Source organism: Neomonachus schauinslandi, chromosome 1 (assembly GCF_002201575.2).
Source record: "Neomonachus schauinslandi chromosome 1, ASM220157v2, whole genome shotgun sequence".
Lineage (NCBI taxonomy): Eukaryota > Metazoa > Chordata > Mammalia > Carnivora > Phocidae > Neomonachus > Neomonachus schauinslandi.
Window position 1 is genome coordinate 196,968,016 of NC_058403.1, and position 20,261 is coordinate 196,988,276.

General features: G+C 43.2%; 1 protein-coding gene across 5 annotated transcripts in view; it reads left to right on the plus strand.

Annotated features, from left to right (window-relative positions):
- The window catches only part of QRICH1 (glutamine rich 1), a 52,985-nt gene extending 32,764 nt beyond the window's left edge, over positions 1-20,221 (plus strand). For 4 of the 5 annotated variants that reach the window (XM_044921659.1, XM_021686920.1, XM_021686923.1 and 1 more), the window contains 8 exons: positions 964-2,001; positions 7,769-7,946; positions 8,589-8,743; positions 10,177-10,291; positions 16,641-16,749; positions 17,107-17,258; positions 17,778-17,868; positions 19,275-20,221. In XM_044921659.1, the coding sequence (XP_044777594.1) occupies positions 964-2,001; positions 7,769-7,946; positions 8,589-8,743; positions 10,177-10,291; positions 16,641-16,749; positions 17,107-17,258; positions 17,778-17,868; positions 19,275-19,467 (2,031 nt within the window). In that variant the 3' untranslated portion in view covers positions 19,468-20,221. The remainder of the gene's footprint in view (positions 1-963; positions 2,002-7,768; positions 7,947-8,588; positions 8,744-10,176; positions 10,292-16,640; positions 16,750-17,106; positions 17,259-17,777; positions 17,869-19,274) is intronic. The other variant, XM_021686924.1, reaches the window with a different exon arrangement.
- Positions 20,222-20,261: the final 40 nt, after the last annotated feature.

The window sequence follows — 20,261 nt, forward strand, 5'->3', positions numbered from 1 at the left end:
CTTCTCCCTCTCCCACTCCCCCTGCTTGTGTTCCCTCTCTCGCTGTGTCTCTCTGTCAAATAAATCAATAAAATCTTCAAAAAAAATAAAATTAAAAGAAAAAATAAAAGAAAAAAAAAGATATAATGTCTCATCTGCCTTCTTTTTGCCTTCCTAGACCAGTGTTTAGAGTTTAGATATGTGTGTCTGAAGGAAAAATCTTTTTTTCAAATTACATACTACACATGGCATCCTTTCATGCTGCTTTGTATGCTGAGGTAACAGCAATAAGAAATGAGCTGCATTATCATCAGAAATGTGTGATTCAGGATATAGTAACCTTCCTTAGATTATCAGGAATCTTGTGGGGTTTTTTTTAATGGCTTCTTTATTAAAACAAAGTTATCTTAATTAAGCACTCTTTGGTGCCTGCATTTTAGTAACAATGTTGGGAGATGCCTCCAAAGGGATTTCAAGAGTTATCGTCTCTACTGTGTTTTTCACTAGTCTGTGGTGGAAGTAGTTTTGATCCTGGGTTGAGAATTGCATGCCTGTGAAAAGTACTTATCTCACTGATCTTTTAGAACATTGGTTCCCACACTTTTTATCACTCAACCCATGGATAAACTACTTTTTAAACATACACCAAAATATATTTTTATAAATTGCATACTTGTACTGCTGTACTAATATATAAAAACAAAGGGGGTCACACTTTAAAACAAGAATTAAAAATAAGCAGAAGTTCTGGTATTTTCTTCATAGATCCTATTTGATGGTCTTGCTCTGGTAGATAATTGTTCTAAATGCTGTGTGATGCTGGAAAATTTTGCATTTGGTTTTGGGGATTGTGGCCTCAGAAGCCTTGGGTATGGCAGCTCCTCCTCCTCACATTACCTAGGGTCCCTGTCTGGGATCTCTTCCTTTGGGGGCTGGATTCTTAATGTTGCCTGGTTCACTCACTGCTGAATCTTGTCACTGCAGGTACAGGTGCAGGTACAGCAGTCTCCGCAGCAGGTCTCGGCTCAGCAGCTCTCCCCGCAGCTCACTGTTCACCAGCCTGCTGAGCAGCCCATCCAGGTCCAGGTGCAGATCCAAGGCCAAGCACCACAGCCGGCAGCCCCTTCCATCCAGACCCCATCTCTGCAGAGCCCCAGCCCTTCGCAGCTGCAGGCGGCCCAGATCCAGGTGCAGCACGTGCAGGCAGCCCAGCAGATCCAGGCTGCAGAGATTCCAGAGGAGCACATCCCACATCAGCAGATCCAGGCTCAGCTGGTGGCTGGCCAGTCTCTTGCTGGGGGTCAGCAGATCCAAATCCAGACCGTGGGTGCCCTTTCCCCACCACCGTCTCAGCAGGGCTCACCCCGGGAAGGGGAACGGCGGGTTGGCACAGCCAGTGTTCTCCAGCCAGTGAAGAAGCGCAAAGTGGACATGCCCATCACTGTGTCCTATGCCATCTCAGGGCAGCCGGTGGCTACCGTGCTGGCCATTCCACAGGGCCAGCAGCAGAGTTATGTGTCTTTGAGGCCAGACTTACTGACAGTAGACAGTGCCCACCTGTACAGTGCCACTGGGACCATTACTAGCCCTACAGGAGAAACCTGGACCATCCCTGTTTACTCTGCCCAGCCCCGTGGGGATCCTCAGCAGCAGAGCATTACCCACATTGCCATTCCCCAGGAAGCCTACAATGCAGTTCACGTCAGTGGCTCACCCACGGCCCTGGCAGCTGTAAAGCTGGAGGATGACAAGGAGAAGATGGTGGGCACCACATCTGTAGTGAAAAACTCCCATGAAGAGGTAGTGCAGACCCTTGCAAACTCTCTCTTTCCAGCACAGTTCATGAATGGCAACATCCACATTCCAGTGGCTGTGCAGGCTGTGGCAGGCACCTACCAGAACACAGCTCAGACTGTCCATATATGGGACCCCCAGCAGCAGCCACAACCACAAACCCCCCAGGAACAGACGCCACCGCCGCCACCGCAACAGCAGCAGCAGCAGCTCCAGGTTACTTGTTCAGTAAGTGAAGACTTATCTGTAGGGCAGCCTGCTCCCCCAGGGCCCAGTGCAACACAGAACTTTCCTGGCAACCTCTGGCTTGTTTACTGCAATGTTGAGTTGAAGTTGGGGAGGGGGATAGAAGCAGGAGGTGAAAACTATGGAACAGGCAGGAGTTCTGTCCTGGTACCTGGAGGGAGATGAAATGATCAATAATTGCTTTGGAGGTAGATGCCTTGGATGCTTCTTTGTAATCTCTTTTTAAGAAGAATAAAGTTCTAGGGAAGGACTAATGGGACATGCCGAGTATTATCTGAGTTTAATAAGCTACTTTCTACATCACAAATGAATGGATGTAGTGGAACTCTTGTAGTTTAGTACACAGGCTATAAACCCATCACAGCGGAGGGGCTGTGGAATTATTCTTTTTTAGTTATCATCTGTGGACACAGTGTAGGTGAATTAGAAGATCTAAAATACTTCCTGGTGGGCCTGTTGAAAGTGATCACCTTTGGGAGTGTCAAATAAGCCACCACTGCAGGTGTTTTTATGTTCCTTAAAAATAAGCCTTGGTTAATTTTCTGTTAATGGAACCTATGTTGAAAAAAATGTTTTAACTTTTTGTTTTGAACTAATCTTAGACTTACAGAAAAGAGAACTCCTTTGAAATTCTAACTTTAAAATTGGCTCTTTTTTCTAATTGTTAAATCTTTTTCTTTTTTTAAGAGAGAGAGTGTTGGTGTGACCAGGGGCAGAGGGAGAGGGAGAGAACCTTAAGCAGACTCTGTGCTTAGTGTGGAGCCTGACTCGGGGCTCGATCTCATGACCTTGAGATCATGACCTGAGCCAAAATCAAGAGTCGAGGCTTACCTGACTGAGCCACCCAGGTTCCCCTAATTGTTAAATCTTTTTGAGGCTACCACAGAGGTGTGGATAAATTTATTCCTTAAGACTGTTAGCAAACTTTAGGGCCTCTGGTCTCATGGCACTGCTAAACGCAGTGTGCCTCAGAGGGCAGGGGCTCCTGGGAATGCATGCAAGGGAGCTGGCATAAACAGAGCACTGTTAGACCAGGGGCCATACTCAGAAACTCAGGCCGTAAGCAAAGGCTGACCAAGTGGTTTCATAGAGAATGGTATATTATTGTAGGTGACTTTGTTAAGGACCTATTAAATATCCAGCTGTCAGGCCTAGAGATAGAACAAGACAGAATCATTGCTTCAGGTAGCTTATAGTCCAGTTTTAGAGTAAGAATGTTGATTTCTATTTTCTGAATTCCTTATAAGGCAGCATAATCAAGTGTGACGTTGTATGTTCCACACACACACACAAAAACAAACTGGGTGTTCAGAGACCATTCTATTTAAAAAGTCAGCAGAGGCATCATTGTGAGAAAAGTGGCATTTGATCTCTATAGCTTCAGCTGTCAAGAATGGAGCAACATCATTACAGAGCCAGGGATGGACAGAAGGGACATGGCTTAGTGCAACCTGAGAGGGGGACTGTGGGAGAGGAGTTAGTACAGGGAGCAAAGGATTTATCTTCCCAAAGTGAAGAGTTGAGCTTGACCTGACCTGTGGTAGGAAATTTTTCCAGAATCCTAAGAATCAACTACAGATGTGTAGAATTAATTGCGTGTAGGAGAGACCAGCCTGGAGAATTGTGATGTAGCTCAGCTTCTGCTCACAGGGATGGGAGGACATCAGGCCTCTCCTCAGCTTTACTGGGCCTGATGGTCCAATTTGCAGGTCAGGCCTCTTTTGATGCTCATCAGTCTCTGTAATTTCCACTTCTGGGCCCTTAAGCAAGAGAAGATCTTTTGGGGAGTTCATTTTAGTAGGCCCATGTTCTTCAGAGGCAATGTCTCCTTTGGGAAAGTCTTAGAGGAATGAATGTTAGGTATTACCAGAAAAGGAAAAATTGAGAAGAATACACATCATGTAGGAAAGGTGAGTTTGTCCATTTATACCACAAACATCCCTCTGCCTTCCTTATTAGGCTTAGTGCCAGGTGCTGAGGAACAGATATGAATAGTCTCTGCCCTTAGAGTACTCCCAGTCCATGGGGAAGGTAATTGTGCTGTGATGTGAGTTGAACCCTAAGGAGAGGTGATGACAAAGTGTTGTGTTCTTCACCTGGCATACCCTTTATGAAAGTTCTCTTATCACCTGCCTTTAAAACCAGATTTATGGTGAAACTTCCCTTCCTTGAGCTCACATCCACCTCCATCTATTTCCCCATTTCTCCACTCTGCTTTACTCCCAGAGTTCTCAAGCATTATCTGTACAAGCTGATTTCACCTACTAACCACTTTTCAATTTATGGCGGAGTTTGTTCTTGTCAAGGTCAGCAGTGACCTCCCTGTGGCCAGATCCAGCAAGCATGTCTGTTTTTATCTCATGGCAACGTATGACACAACAGACCATACCTGCCTTCTTGGAATTCTCCTCTGGCATGGTTTTCCTCCTACCCCCACTGGTTCTTTTTCCTTCTCAGGAGAGTTTGCTGGCGCTTCTCTATCTGAACCATACATGTTAATGTTCCTCAGAACTCAGTACTAGTCTTCTTTTCTCCCTAAAGAATTTCTGTCTATGGCCATGGTTTTCAGCACCCTCTAGATGGCTGGTGACACTGAAGATGATAGTCACTGACACTATCTGCCAGGCACTATTTCAGTGTTACACAGGTTAACTCATTTAATTCTCACACCAACTTTATGAGGTATGCACTGCTATCTCCATTTTACAGATGAAGAAACTGAGACACGGATTAAACAACAAGACCAAAGCCACGATTAGTAAGTAGCAAAGTTGGGGTTCAGCCCTGGACAGGCAGGCTCTGGAGCCCATGTCTTATACCCTATGCTGCATTGAGACACAAATCTTTACTCTAGACCATGGCTTTCCCTTTGAACCTTCCTCATGCATCCAGCAGCCTGTTTTTCATTCATTTGGATTTATTGAAGATATCTCAGCCCTTCAGCATCACCTCTACCGCTATTGAAAACTTCTCTCAGGGCACCTGGCTGGCTCACTTGGTAGAGCATACGACTCTTGATCTTGGGGTCATGAGTTCTAGCCCCATTTTGGGGGTAGAGTTTACTTTAGATAGATAGATAGATGGACGGACGGACGGACAGACGACCTGGGGCACCTGGGTGGCTCAGTCGTTTAGGCATCTGCCTTCAGATCGGGTCATGGTCCCGGGGTCCTGGGATCGAGCCCCACTTCAGGCTCCTTGCTCGGCGGGGAGCCTGCTTCTCCCTCTCCCTCTGCCCCTCCCCCTGCTTGTGTTCTCTCTCTCTCAAAATCTTAAAAAAAAAAAAAAATAGATAGATGACCTGTTTTTTGTTGTTGTTGTTGTCGTTTTTAGATGACCTGTTTTTTTAAAACAAAAACAAAACTTCCCTTCTCAGAAAATGGTACCATCATCCACCCATTTGTTTATACCAGAAACCCAGGAATCATCCTTGAGTCTGCTTTCCCTTACTCTTCACAGCCAACTCTTCAACAAGACACTTTGGTTCTGCCACCACACTTCTCAGCATTTCTTAAACCTCTCCATTGGCATACTAGTCCAGGCCATCAGCACCTTTGCTCTTCAATCCATTCTCCATAAATCAGAAAGAATATGTATATTTTTTAATGTAAGGTTATGTCACTTCCCAACTTAAAATTCTCCAAGGACTCCATTGTAAAGAGGAAGGAAAACTCTATACCACAGTGTACAAGGCCCTACTTGTATCAGTAATTTTCATCCTGGTTGGGATCACTACTACCCCTACCCACTGATAGATATTTAGACATGTTTTTTTTTTTTTTTTTTTTTTTTAAAGATTTTATTTATTTGACAGAGAGAGATACAGTGAGAGAGGGAACACAAGCAGCGGGAGTGGGAGAGGGAGAAGCAGGCTTCCCGCGGAGCAGGGAGCCCGATGCGGGGCTCGATCCCAGGACCCTGGGACCATGACCTGAGCCAAAGGCAGACGCTTAACGACTGAGCCACCCAGGCGCCCTTAGATATTTAGACATGTAAAAGAATTTTGTTGTCAAGATGCTTGGGGATGCTACATTAGTAGGTGAAGGCACACAGTGAAGGGGGCCTGGCTAAACACCAGAAGCAAAGTACTGCACCACATACCCTGGCCCCCACTTATCTAGGCAGACTCCTAGATTTCCAGCTTGGGTATATGGTATTGTCGTTGAACAAGGTAGGGAGGGAACTCTGAGGAGAATGGTTCTGGATGGGGAAAGTGATAGTTCTCTCCATAGATGGTAGTCTGAGGTGGTGTAAGATGTTCATTTGGAGGCATACTGTACCCCCTGGGTATATTAAGTCCAGGTCTAGCTTGGAGGTGCATAGTTAGCAATCATTTCCATAAACATGGAAATCCAAACTGGAAAAGTGGGTAAGACTCACCAAGGAGATTGGTAGTTGAACTGTGTCTAGAGTGGAGCTTCTGGGTTGATAAACATTTAAGAGCCTCACACAATACTGCTTTATTTCCTTGTTTAATTATCTTTTGAAAACGAAGAGGAGAGTTTTTAGTTTTATTCATTGATAAGCAGATTTATGTGTCATAAATAAATTATTTTGCCTTCAATTTGAATGATTGACATTCCTTAGCCCTTTGGGTAGGCCCTGGCATGGAGAATTGCTCAAAGGAATTTGTTCAGAATATAGACAGGTGTGTGAGACCCAAGAACCTATGCCTGGTATACTTTGTTGGTGTCTCTTCCACCCAGTATGGAGATTGTGATTGACGCTAATGGATATTTCCTGCGCCTTTGTGTGCACAGCTTGGCTGTTAGACCATTGAGGACAAGACGACTCTTCCTTTGGAGGCAGGAAGCTAGAGCAGTGCCTCCGGTCTTCAGAAAATGCCCTTAGGAAATAGAGCAGTATTATTGAGAAGGAATTTGCGGGGGGGAAATCAACCTTATATATAGCTAGAGAAGCCATATACATCTTCAGGTCTTCTCATCTTTCAATGGCAGGAGAGAGAAGACAACTTTTGTTTGTTGTACTTTTCTAAAGCGATAATTTTCAACCATGGCTGGACATAAGAATCACCTGCGAGCTTTTAAAAATACTGATGGCAGGCCCCCATCTTAGACCAATTAAATCATATAATTGGTAGGGATAAGGCCCAGGCATGGATATTTTCTAAAAGCAGTCCAGATGTTTTTAAAGTGCACCCAAGTTTAATGGTCACTACTCTGGACACTTGGTATTCAAAGTGTGGTCTGCAGACCAGCTCCCTTACTTGGGAACTTGTTAGAAATGCAGAGTCTCAGGTCCCACCTGAGACCTTTCGAATCAGAATCTGCACTTTAATAAAATCCTTAAGTGATTTTTTTGCACTTTATAACAAGCAGTGTTTTGGGCCAGGAGTCCTTTTTTTTTTTTTTTTTTAAGTCTTTTGTGTTTTATTTTACTCAGTTGGGCCAGGAGTTCTGAGCAGTGACTAAACTTTAGAATTGCCTTTTTATGTGGGAAGGTTTTTGAAAGACTAATCTCTTTAAAAAGAGATTCTGGGGTAGAGCCCAGATACTGGTATTTCTAATTCAGAGATTCAAAAGTCCAGCCAGGGTTGAGAAGCACTGCAGTAGCCTTAACTGTCCCTGGGGTAAGGAGTAGAACTCCAGTGGTCTTTGAAAGTGAGATAACAAGTGGAAGAAAGATATTTTTTTATTAAAAGAACCACAGGTAACATTTTTCTAGCAGTTTTGTGGAAGGGCCTGGTGCAAAATGATATTGACACATTTTGATGGTTTCTCTCTTATAGGCTCAGACTGTCCAGGTTGCTGAAGTTGAACCTCAGTCACAGCCACAGCCTTCCCCAGAACTTCTGCTTCCGAATTCTCTGAAGCCAGAAGAAGGGCTTGAAGTATGGAAAAACTGGGCCCAGACCAAGAATGCTGAGCTAGAGAAGGATGCTCAGAACAGACTGGCACCCATTGGGAGTGAGTGTTTGTGAGGGAGAGAGGGGGGTGGACTCTGTCTAAAATGTAGTGGTACTGAAACAGGGGGAGGACAGAATGGCAGGAAAGTGGTGTCCCTTGGTTCTGAGGGTTAGGAATCACCATCTGAAGTAGTATGCTGAATTCAGGACAAGCAACAAGCAGACCTGACCTGCAAATGAGCAGGATTTATGGTGTTTGCCCAAGACCAGGCATTTTTGTACACATGGATTTCTAAAGTCAACCTAGCAGATCTGGGTAGAGTGAATTCTGGAAGGAGGTAGGAACCAGTGACTGTCTTCAGGGCCCTTCTTCCTTAACATTATGTTCATATTCTTCCTCACCTAACAGTGTGGATTTTGCGGGTTTTTTGCTTTCGTGTCTTGGCCCTAATAATAATTTTGAAGGTATGTGAGGTGGGGCGGATTGTGGGAAGGAAACCCTTAGTGTAAATAGGGCATACAGGATTATTGTCTTAGTAAGTCAGTTCTGATCTTAGATACATGTGATCATTTCCATCCTAGCCCCCTGATGATCATTATCTTGTCTGAGCCCTCCTTCCGGGGATATGAGCAGTCAGTTAAGAGATTACTGTTGCCAGGACCCCCATTCACCTTTGGGGGTCACTTTTGGCTTGTGTTGCAGGGCGCCAACTGTTGCGATTCCAGGAAGATCTCATTTCTTCTGCTGTGGCTGAGTTGAACTATGGGCTCTGTCTAATGACACGGGAAGCTCGAAATGGAGAAGGTGAACCCTATGATCCAGATGTGCTCTACTATATTTTCCTGTGTATTCAAAAGGTAGGAAACAGAACTTCAAAGGAACATGTTTGATCTGTGTTCCCGTTTGGTATTTGCTGGTTACTCAAATTAGTAAAATGATAAGCAAGTGGTTATGAGGAAGTTCTCTTTCAACTATATGAGTTAATTTTTTTTTAAATTTTATTTAAATTCAGTTAGTTAACATAAAATATATTAGTTTCAGGGGTAGAACTCATTGGTTCATCAGTTGCATATAACTCCCAGTGCTCATTATATCACGTGCCCTCCTTAATGCCCGTCACCCAGTTACCCCATCCTCCCACTCACCTCCCCTCCAGCAACCTTCAGTTTGTTTCCTATAGTTAAGAGTCTCTTATGGTTTGTCTCCCTCTCTGACTTCATCTTATTTTACCTTTCCCTCCCTTTCCCTATGATCCTGTTTTCGTTTCTTAAATTCCATATGAGTGAAATCAACTATATAATAAGTTTTTTAATGTACATTTTTAAAAATTGCAGAAGACCTAATATGTTCACTTAAAAAAAATAAAATAGACATCAGCTATAATCCCATCATCTAGAGAAACTTTTGTTAAAATATTTGTTATAGTATCTTAGAGCCTTTTTAAAAAAATCACAAAGCATTTATATAATAATACTTTTCATTAAAGTAAGCATGGTTTATATAAAAGTAATTTATCCGAAACAAAGTCTGGTGCTAACATTCAGCTCATTTTCTCATTGTTCCCTGCATTAACACAAAATAATTATTTGAGAATCTAGCTAGAATATACAACTATAGGTAGGCTTTTAGGACATCTAAGGTGTAGCATAATAGGGAAACTTGATTTAGGACTGGCAGTTTAGGAGAGCAGGGGTGGATTTCTTAGTGTGTTAATGCTCTCGTGGAAAAGCCCACAGCATGATGGAAGAGCACTTGCTGGTTGGGACTCACCCTGTTGCCTGGGCCTAAGAAAAGTCTGCCTCCCAGTTTATTTCTCTTTCTTCCCAGTCACCCAGGGCACTGAGTGAATTGCTTTGCACGCTGTGTTTCATTCCATGCTCTCTTCCTAGTCCTGGAAGGCAGGCACAGTCATTTCCACTGACAAAAAAAACTGAGCCCCAAAAGTTAAAATACTTGAGTTACTTAACTTACACCATAGCTAATAAGACGCTGGCCCCAGAGCCTGCATTATGTTTTTTGCTACCATAAGATAGTACCTTGCCTGGGTGAAATAGCATTCACAAAATCTGTCCCATTGACCCAACTCTCCAGAGTGTTAGGAGAGTCATTTCACATGATCTGAAGTGTACTGTGGAAGTGTCATATGCTGGACATTTTTTACCTGTTGTGTTCGTTTGTTAAGGAGGGAGAGATGGGTAGGGAGAGCTGATGATACTGGTAGCACAATGTTTATTTCCCCTGAAAGTTTTACTCAGGAGATTACCAACAACTTTTATTGTTTTTCTTTTAGTATCTTTTTGAAAATGGAAGGGTTGATGACATCTTCTCCGATCTTTATTATGTTCGATTCACGGAGTGGCTACATGAAGTTCTGAAAGATGTTCAGCCCCGAGTCACTCCACTTGGTAAGAGTCTTCCTAGTCCTTGGATGTCTTTCCCACCTGGGCTTAAAAAAGGTCAGCTGCTTGGTGGCTGGCTATGATACAGTGTGTGGGTAAGGAGGCAATAAATCCTAGGTACCAGCATCAACTTCTGTGCTGTTTGGCCTGATATGGAAGGGGCACTGCACACCAGACAGAGAACCCGGCTGGTTCCAGTGTGGCAAGGACATGGGGGCATGCAAAGAGTTGGGGTAGTTACTTTTTTTTTTTAATTAAGATTTATTGATTAAAATTAGAATCATTGCATTATGAGCTGTTTCATCTATAGGTTACTCATGTTACAAATTGGGGTTTTTTTTCCATGTGTTTGAACATATACATATATATATATATATACACACATATATATGTATATATACACATATATATATATTCTACATATATAGAACATAATTTTTGCTTTACCCGTATAACCACCTGAACAGCATGTGTTGGAAAGAACAGGAGTTTTACAGTAGAATGTCTGAGGTGTTTGTGTTTTGTTTTTAATAAACTTTTATCTTTTTAGAGCAATTTTAGGTTTACAGAAAAAAATGAGCAGGACATACAAAGAATTCCCATATATTCCCTCACACACGGTTTCTTCTATTATTTAGTACCTTGTATTAATGTGGTGTACTTGTTACAATTGATGAGCCAATACTGATATTAGTAACTGAAGTCTGTAGCTTACATTAGGGTTCAGTCCTCCTGTTTACATTCTGTGGGTTTGGACAAATGTATAATGGCATGTATCTATAATTACAATATCATACGTAAGTTTCAGGGCTCTAAAATCCTCCGTGTTTGACCTACTTATCTCCCTCCCCCTCAAATCCCTGGCAATCACTGATCTTTTTCACTGTTCATAGTTTTGCCTTTTTCAGAATGTCATATAGTTGGAATAATTCAGTATGTAGCTCTCTCAGATTGGTTTCTTTCACTTAGCAATATACATCTCATGTTCCTGTGTGTCTTTTCGTGGCTTGATAGCTCATTTATTTTTATTGCTGAATGATAATCCATTGTATGGATGTACCACACAATTTCTTTATCCATTCACTTATTGAAGGACATCTTCCTTGCTTCCAGGTTTTGGCAATTATAAATAAAGCTGCTATAAACGTTGTGTGCAGGTTTCTGGTAAAAGAATAGACAAATCACTGGAATAGAATAGAGAGCCCAGAAGTAGAGTCACACAAATATAACCAGCTTATCTTTGACAAAGGAGTAATGGCAGTTCAATGGAGAAAGAATAGTCTTCTCAACAAATGGTACTGGAACAACGGAACACTCATATACAAAAAAATGAATCTAGACGCAGACCTTACGCCATTCACAGAATCAACTCAAAATGGGTCATAGACCTAAATGTAAAACGCAAAACTGAAAAACTCCTAGAAGATAACATAGGAGAAAATCTAGGTGACCTTGGGTTTGGTAGTAACTTTTTGGATATAACACCAAAAGCACAATCCATGAAAGAAAATAACTGATAAGTTGGACTTCATTAAAATTAGAAAGTTATGACCCATTCGGAAAGACACTTTTAAGAGAATGAAAAGACAAGCCACAAACTGGAAAAAAATCTTGTACAAAACACACACCTGATAAAGGATTGGTATCCAGAATATACGAAGAACTCTTTAACACTCAACAGTAAAAGTAAAATAAAAAAAAAACCTGATCCAAAAAATGGGCAAAAGATCTGAACAGATTCCTCACCAAAGATATGCAAGTGGCAGATAAGTATATGAACAGATGTTTATCATTAGGTATCATCCAGAAATGGCAAACTAAAGTGAGATACCACTATACACCTATTAGAGTGGCTAAAATCACAAACAGTGGCAGCCCCAAATGCTGGATAGGGAGCACAAGAATGCTCATTCTTTGCTGGTGGGAATGCAAAATGTTATAATCCCTTTATAATAGTTTGACATTTTCTTTAAAAAGTAGACATTTTCTGGGCGCCTGGGTGGCTCAGTCGTTAAGCGTCTGCTTTCGGCTCAGGTCATGATCCCAGGGTCCTGGGATCGAGTCCCACATCGGGCTCCCTGCTCAGAAGGAAGCCTGCTTCTCCGTCTCCCACTCCCCCTGCTTGTGTTCCTGCTCTCCCTATCTCTGTCAAATAAATAAATAAAATCTTTAAAAAAAAAAAAAAAAGACATTTTCTTATGATCCAGCAGTTGTGCTCCTTGGTATTTACCCAAATGAGTTGAAAACTTAAATCCACGCAAATATCTGAGTTTTAATCCTGGCTTTGCCATTTATTAGAATGTATGCTAGCAGCTTAAACTTTTTTTCCCATCAAAAAAATCTAACTGGAATTAAAATAAAAACTTTTTTAAAAAATTGAGATATAGGGCGCCTGGGTGGCTCAGTTGGTTAAGCGACTGCCTTCGGCTCGGGTCATGATCCTGGAGTCCCGGGATCGAGTCCCGCATCCGGCTCCCTGCTCGGCGGGGAGTCTGCTTCTCCCTCTCCCGCTCCCGCTCCCCCCTCTTGTGCTCTTTCTCTCTCTCACTCTCTCTCTCAAATAAATAAATAAAATCTTTTAAAAAAAAAATTGAGATATAATTGACATATAACATACTAGTTTTAAGTATACAATATAATGATACGTGTATATCTTCTATAATGATCTAGTTTAGTTAACATCCATCACCACAGAGTTACATGCTTAACCTTTAAGAAAAAAATTATTGGGGGTGCCTGGGTGGCTCAGTTGGTTAAGCGACTGCCTTCGGCTCAGGTCATGATCCTGGAGTCCCGGGATCGAGTTCCGCATCGGGCTCCCTGCTCGGCAGGGAGTCTGCTTCTCCCTCTGACCCTCCTCCCTCTCATGCTCTCTGTCTCTCATTCTCTCTGTCTCAAATAAATAAATAAAATCTTTAAAAAAAAAAAAAGAAAAAGAAAAAAATTATTGGTTAAACAAATACTTTTTGAATGCTTGGTATGTGCCAGGCATTATTCCAGGTGTAGATAATATAATATTGTAGTGAACAAAATGGAGCTTATAGTCTAATAGGGGGAGGCAGTGTGTAAATAACCAATTTATGATTAAGTGTCTTAAAGCATAGGGGAATGGAAAGTGTTAAGGGCATTAGGAGGGAGGCCTTTCTGAGGGGCTGTCATTAGAACAGAAACCAAGGAAGTGAATCACTACATGATTTGCAAATTTTCAAGTCAAGTGTGGTTATGCAGAGTTTGCTTTTTAAAAATTGTATTACAGAAATTTCAAGCACATATAAAAATTAAACAACAGATAAATGACATTTCCATGTACCCACTGTCCATGGCATATCTTGTGTCATATGTACACCTGTTTTTCCCCTCCTGTATTATTTTGAAATAACTCCTAGACACTTTATTCATAAATATTTTAGTATGCTTGACATACCATGATGCCATTATTATACTTGAAAAAAAAAAGATAATTCCATAATGTCATCAAAGTCTACCCTTTGTTCAAATTTCTAAGTGTCTCATAAATGTCATGATCTTGTTTGAGTCAAGGTGCAGATAAGGTCCACACATTGAAATTACTGATTTGTCTTAATATTTAGCTTTAATCTTTAATTTTCTCCATGATTCTATTTCTTGCCATTTTTTATGGAAGAAACTAGCCATTTATTGATTGATTGATTGAGAAAGAGAGTGTGTGGGAGCACTTGGGGAGGGAGGGACTGAGGGAGAGAGAGAGAGAGAATCTCAAGCAGGCTCCATGCCCAGCGTGGAGCCCAACATGGAGCTTGAGCCCACGACCCTGAGGTCATGACCTGAGCCAAAACCAAGAGTCAGATGCTCAACTGGCTGAACCACCCAAGCACCCTGAAACTAGCCTTTTAAATTGTCAGTCCGATTACATCCCCACATTGTAGTTTGACATAGTTTTCTGTTCCCTTATATTTATAGTTAATTGGTAGTTTGATATAAAGACTTCATTGATCAGGTTTTGATTTTTGTGTTTTCTTTATGGCAAGGTTATGTCATGGTTGTGTTATATACTTCCATCTGATACCCATAATATTTGGATCCATTATTAATTCATTAGGAGTTGCAATTGATGGCATTCTGATGTTATTTTTCATTATTAGCTGAAGTACAAAGCATAACTTTCCCTTGATCACTCTTTGAATACCTAGCAGCATAGATAATTTTATAGGATTTTTAGGAGATTTTCTAGGAGAGGCGGGATAAGGGCTTACTCTCTTTGTTTAGCAGTTTTTTTTAAAAAAGATTTTATTTATTTATTTGACAGAGAGAGACACAGTGAAAGAGGGAACACAAGCAGAGGGAGTGGGAGAGGGAGAAGCAGGCTTCCCGCAGAGCAGGGAGCCCGACGTGGGGCTCGATCCCAGGACCCTGGGATCATGACCTGAGCCGAAGGCAGACGCTTAACGACTGAGCCACTCAGGTGCCCCATGTTTAGCAGTTTTTATGGTAATGAGTTGATTCACCAGTTTCATCCAGTGATAACCAATTCACTTTTTTTTTAAGGAATCATTGTGAATTAATGAGTTTAAACATATTTAATTTGGTTCAGTCCATAGCAGTTATCTTTTTTGCTGTGCAGATTGTTCCATCTTTGGCCATTTGGAACCTCTTAAATTGGCTTTTAAGTTCTTTTGACATGGCCCTGGCCCTATTTCCTTGATTTCTGATTTGCCAGATGTTCCAGGCTGATATTGGACATTTTCTGTTTTCTGTCTCAATGTGAAATTGGTCAGTTCTCCTTGAGACTGGTTCCTTTTAGTGTAAATGGTATTTTAAGTATCATAGTCTGGATGCACAGGGGTGTTCATTGCTCCTGGGTTGGTCATTGTTCATAAGCCTTTCAGTGGGAAATACTAAAAAAAGATAAAATAGGTCATTTTGTTGCTTGCAGTTCAGATTGAGAACTATGAAGTTTTAAACAGTTTTTTTTTTTTTTAAGATTTTATTTATTTATTTGAGAGAGAGAGAATGAGAGACAGAGAGCACGAGAGGGAAGAGGGCAGAGGGAGAAGCAGACCCCCCGCTGAGCAGGGAGCCCGATGCGGGACTCGATCCCGGGACTCCAGGATCATGACCTGAACCGAAGGCAGTCGCTTAACCAACTGAGCCACGCAGGCGCCCAGAGAACTATAAAGTTTTTATATGATGCGTCCCTATCTGCGTCTCCCTTCTCCCATGCCAAGAGTCCTGGTTTTTGACCCTATACTTCACTTTAAGTTTTATTAAGAAGTGGTTAAAGCTAGGGAAGCTCATATAAATGGCAGAGTGAAGTAAACCCTAGAAAATAGCGCATGCCAAGATATGTGTCGTACCACTTCTACCACTGGCTTTCCCCAAGGAGGGCTGTCTGTGCCACTCATCTGCTTCAGATATGTTTGAGGGCAGGGAAGCTTATCTCATTGCCAGTAGGTCACAAAATAGAAGAGTAGAGGCAGAGCTGCCCTGGAGAGATGGGAGTGCACTTAATGGAGTCAGAGGGCCAGCTTTGGCAGGAGCAGAGAAGAGGAATGTGTTGGGCAGAATATTTCTTTCCCCGCTTCTAAGAAGTGACATCCTTGCTGCCTGCCTGGAGGATCCTGAAACTCCTGCAGGAGAATGCTTTCACCATGGCCTCAGTATCTGGCACACAAACACTTGTACATTAACTGTTGAGTGACACATGAAGGGGGCTTGGTGATTAACTCAAGTATCCTCTTCCTTTGGTGTAGACCTGGTTGCACCCTGACCTTTGCCCCTGCCCAGCTCTCAGTTCATTTAAGAACAAGGGTCTTAAAGTAAAACCTGCACTGTCGGGGAATCCTGTAGTAGTTCTGAATATCATTCTCCCCTTTATCCAGAGAGGGGATGAGAATGGGTTTGCTTTCTAGAAGTGGAAAACATGAGAGGTTTAGCAAGGGCAAACAGGTGCACCCATACCAGTTCTTTGGGCCCTTGACACCTGAAAATACGATGAAAGCTCTGTACCCTCTTTCTAGAGAAGTATGCATACTTGCAGAGTTTGATTTATAGTTTTGGGTGTTCCAGTATTTTCTTGCCCCACTTTAACCTTGGATTAGAGGAAGAATTAATATCAGGTAAGAGCATGCATATAGAGCAGTGGTTCTCAGGAACTTGTTAGAAATGCACATTATCAGTTCCCCCCCCCTGGAAACTTGGGCTGGGACCCAGCCATTTGTGTTTTAACAAGCTTCCAGATGATTCTGCCATTCCCTAGGGAGGTTTTTCTGGTTAAACTTGTACTCTTTTGTGGTCCTTGTGCCTCCCACCTCCCATCCTGCACCTCTGAGGGCCCACCTGCCATCCTCTTGTTGTAGCAGTGCTCTATTCCTCCTAGGCTATGTCCTGCCCAGCCACGTGACTGAGGAGATGCTGTGGGAGTGCAAGCAGCTCGGGGCTCACTCCCCTTCCACCCTGCTGACCACCCTCATGTTCTTTAACACCAAGTAAGTGTTCTAGAAGCTCCATGTTTAGCCACTGCTGGCATCTGCCCAGTGAAGAGGGTGGAAACTATCCAGGTAGATATAGGAATTCCTTTGACACATATCTGAGAGCCTTTGGGCTACTAAAAGCCTCAGCCCCACTTGGCTACATTTGTGTGGTGACCAGTGAGGCATACAGCCTTGCCAGACCCCTGCCATCCGTCTTGATTTGGTTCCTCCACTAGACAGTGTTTTTGGGTATGGGCCTGCCCACATCCTGGGAGTGTGCATAGCGGCTCCTCTGAGGCACCGATGGCAGAGGGTAAGTCATAGTCTCCTCCTGGCACCCCTCCCTTTGCCTTGCTTTCACTTGTGGTGCAGATACTTCCTGTTGAAGACAGTGGACCAGCACATGAAGCTGGCCTTCTCCAAGGTTTTGCGACAGACAAAGAAGAACCCCTCTAATCCTAAGGATAAAAGCACGAGTATTCGATACCTGAAGGCTCTTGGGATACACCAGACTGGCCAGAAAGGTAGGGGCCGCAGAAACAGGTGCAACTTGTCCTGCCCTGCCCTTGTGCCTGGGGGGTTAGTGTTGAGTGTGAAGTTGAGTTGGGATTTGCTGGATAGGAATTTTCCATTCCCTTCTCCCCACCTAGAAACTTGAAACTCTTTCGAAGCAGAGATGCCCCAGAAACGATTGCTGCTTTTCCCCTTCATGCCTCACACCCTTTCCTCTCCCAGTAAGTCTAGTTGGGATGGCTAGAGGCCTAAGGTTCCTTTTTTTTTTTTTTAAGATTTTATTTATTTATTTGACAGAGACACAGGGAGAGAGGGAACACAGGCAGGGGGAGTGGGAGAGGGAGAAGCAGACTCCCCACTGAGCAGGGAGCCCAATGTGGGGCTTGATCCCAGGACCCTGGGATCATGAGACGAAGGCAGACGCTTAATGACTGAGCCACCCAGGTGCCCCCAAGCCTAAGGTTCCTAATCTGGTCCTGAGCTAAGGCAGTCTCATGCCATGTCCCTGGTGGTGGGGGTGTGTTTTATAGTTACAGATGACATGTATGCAGAACAGACGGAAAATCCAGAGAATCCACTGAGATGTCCCATCAAGCTCTACGATTTCTACCTCTTTAAATGGTGAGGAAGCTTTATGGTGGCTGGGTGACTGTGTGTGTGCATGAGTGCACTGTACCTGTGTATAAGGCATTCTTTAGTCCCAAACAGAGTAAAAACACATTTCCAAAAAGCTAAATATAGAAGCAGCCTGACTGGTTTCCCCAAAGCATGTGAAATGACTAGCATTGTGATTTTATATGGTCTCCTGTCTTGGAGAGGGGAATGGGGGAGATGGAGGAAAGTACAGAAAGGCGGCTTCCATCATGTAGCATCTTCTTGGCCTTGACGTTTGTCACTAGCAACATCAATCTAGGGGGGATATCTTTCCTTGGCTTTTACTCTCTTGCCCTTGCAGTTTGGCATGTCATCTTTACTGCAGTGCCAGAATCCTCTTTCTATGTTATAGGTCTTATATTACTTAGATTAAAACCTTCGGTGGTTTCCATTTATTGTATAGAGAAAGAGTAATCCTAATCTTGCCAACAAGGCCTTACGTATACTCCCCCTTGCTAATCTCACGTCCTTGTACCTCTTGGCTCTCTAGCTACTGGCTCCTCTCCACTCCAGAGCATCATGATCTCCCTACCTCCAGGCCTCAGCTTAGGAATTTTCCTTGTTGGGCAAGCCTCGCCTCCCCGCCCCCATATTTGGCTAGTTGGCTCCTATCCATCCCTCTTCTCAAAACAGCTTGATCAGAAGCATTTCCAGATTCCGTACCTGTTCTTTTGGGCTGTTTCCTCTGTAGCACTTACCACTGATTGTCATTTATGTAACTTTTTAATTGTTGACTGTCTCTTATCTGTAAGCTCCATAAGGTAGGGAGTCTTGGATCCTGCTCATTTCTTGAACACCAGCCCGTAGTGCAGGCCTGGCACACAGTAGCCCTTTGATAAATCTTGAGCGGATGGGCGAATATAACTGTTAGAAGTGGCATGTGCTAAGTACAGCACAACATTGAGGGGGGTGGAGGATGAGCCCAGGTAAGGGTCCCAGCATCACAGCCAAGCTGGGAAGGCAGAGTCCCTTATGTAAAATTTAGGAATTCAGTGGATTGGGTAGAGGAAACAACATGAACAAAGACTTGGAGAGGACCTTGTAGGCAGTGCAGTTGGTTCCAAGTGGGATACGGTTGGACTCCAGTAGATGAACCCTGGCATTCCGAGGCAGGTGGTTAGAGGAATCACAGCTGGCAGTATGTGAGGGAGAAGCGGAAGGGAGACAGCCTATTACTGGCATTGGCAGTAGCCCCAAAGGAGGCCCTAGAGGTAATGTGTGTTGACTGCATGGAATTCAGTAGCTATGCCATCATACCTTTGAAGAGCTGCTGTCTTCCCACCTTTTGCATACAGCATCTGTCTGGAATATTCCAGGGTGGGAGGGTTGAGAATGTTGTGGTTTTACCCAGCTTTTACTGATATATTTTTCAGCCCCCAGAGTGTGAAAGGCCGGAATGACACGTTTTATCTGACGCCTGAGCCAGTGGTGGCCCCCAATAGCCCAATCTGGTACTCGGTCCAGCCTATCAGCAGAGAGCAAATGGGACAGATGCTGACTCGGATCCTGGTGATACGAGAAATTCAGGAGGCCATTGCAGTGGCCAGCGCAAGCACCATGCACTGAGATCCCTAAGCCATGGTGCAAGGGAGATGATCCAGGAAAAAAAAAATGGACAGACTTTCACACTAAAGAAGAGGCCTCCATTTCTTTTCTTTTCTTTTTTTTTTTTTTAATTGGTGTAGTTATGAAGCCTTTCAGACTGCTTCTGTTTAAAATGTAAAAGGAAACTTTGCCTCCTGTGCGTCACCGTAAATCTGCTGCAGCAGATTCCTCAGCCCATGGGGGCTCTGGGTTTCCTGAAAGCCAGATGTCCTAGAAAGTTGCTGGCTGGCTTTTTCTTTTTTGTCTGGGGCCTGGGGAAAGGGCTCGGACTGTTAGGAGAAATGTGGCCCCTTCCCTTACTCCAGAAAGATGGAATTAGTGACGGACCCTCCAGGGAATCTCCCCAGCTGGCTTCCACTCTGACTGGCAGACGTCGCTGACCACAGGGGAGCCATGTGGTCTTTTCTTTCTTCATGCTCAGACATAAACTTAGCATCTTAATGGAAGGAAAATGAGGGGAACTTCAATTATGATTTATTAAAGACAATTTCTATTACACCCTCCTTTATGACAAGTGACATTTTAGATGTTAAAGTAAAAACTTTACCATGCCTTTTTTTTTTTTTTTTGGCCTAACATTGAGGCCTTAAACCTGAGGCTCCTGTGCCTGATGGAATTCTTGTAACATACACTTGTGTATCATATAAAGATACCACTCTGTTTCTCTTATGTATTCTTAATCTAGTTGTTTATTAAGAATGACAAGCACGTCTTTTCAACATGCTAGTGAACATCGCCTCTTTATTTGGGAGGAG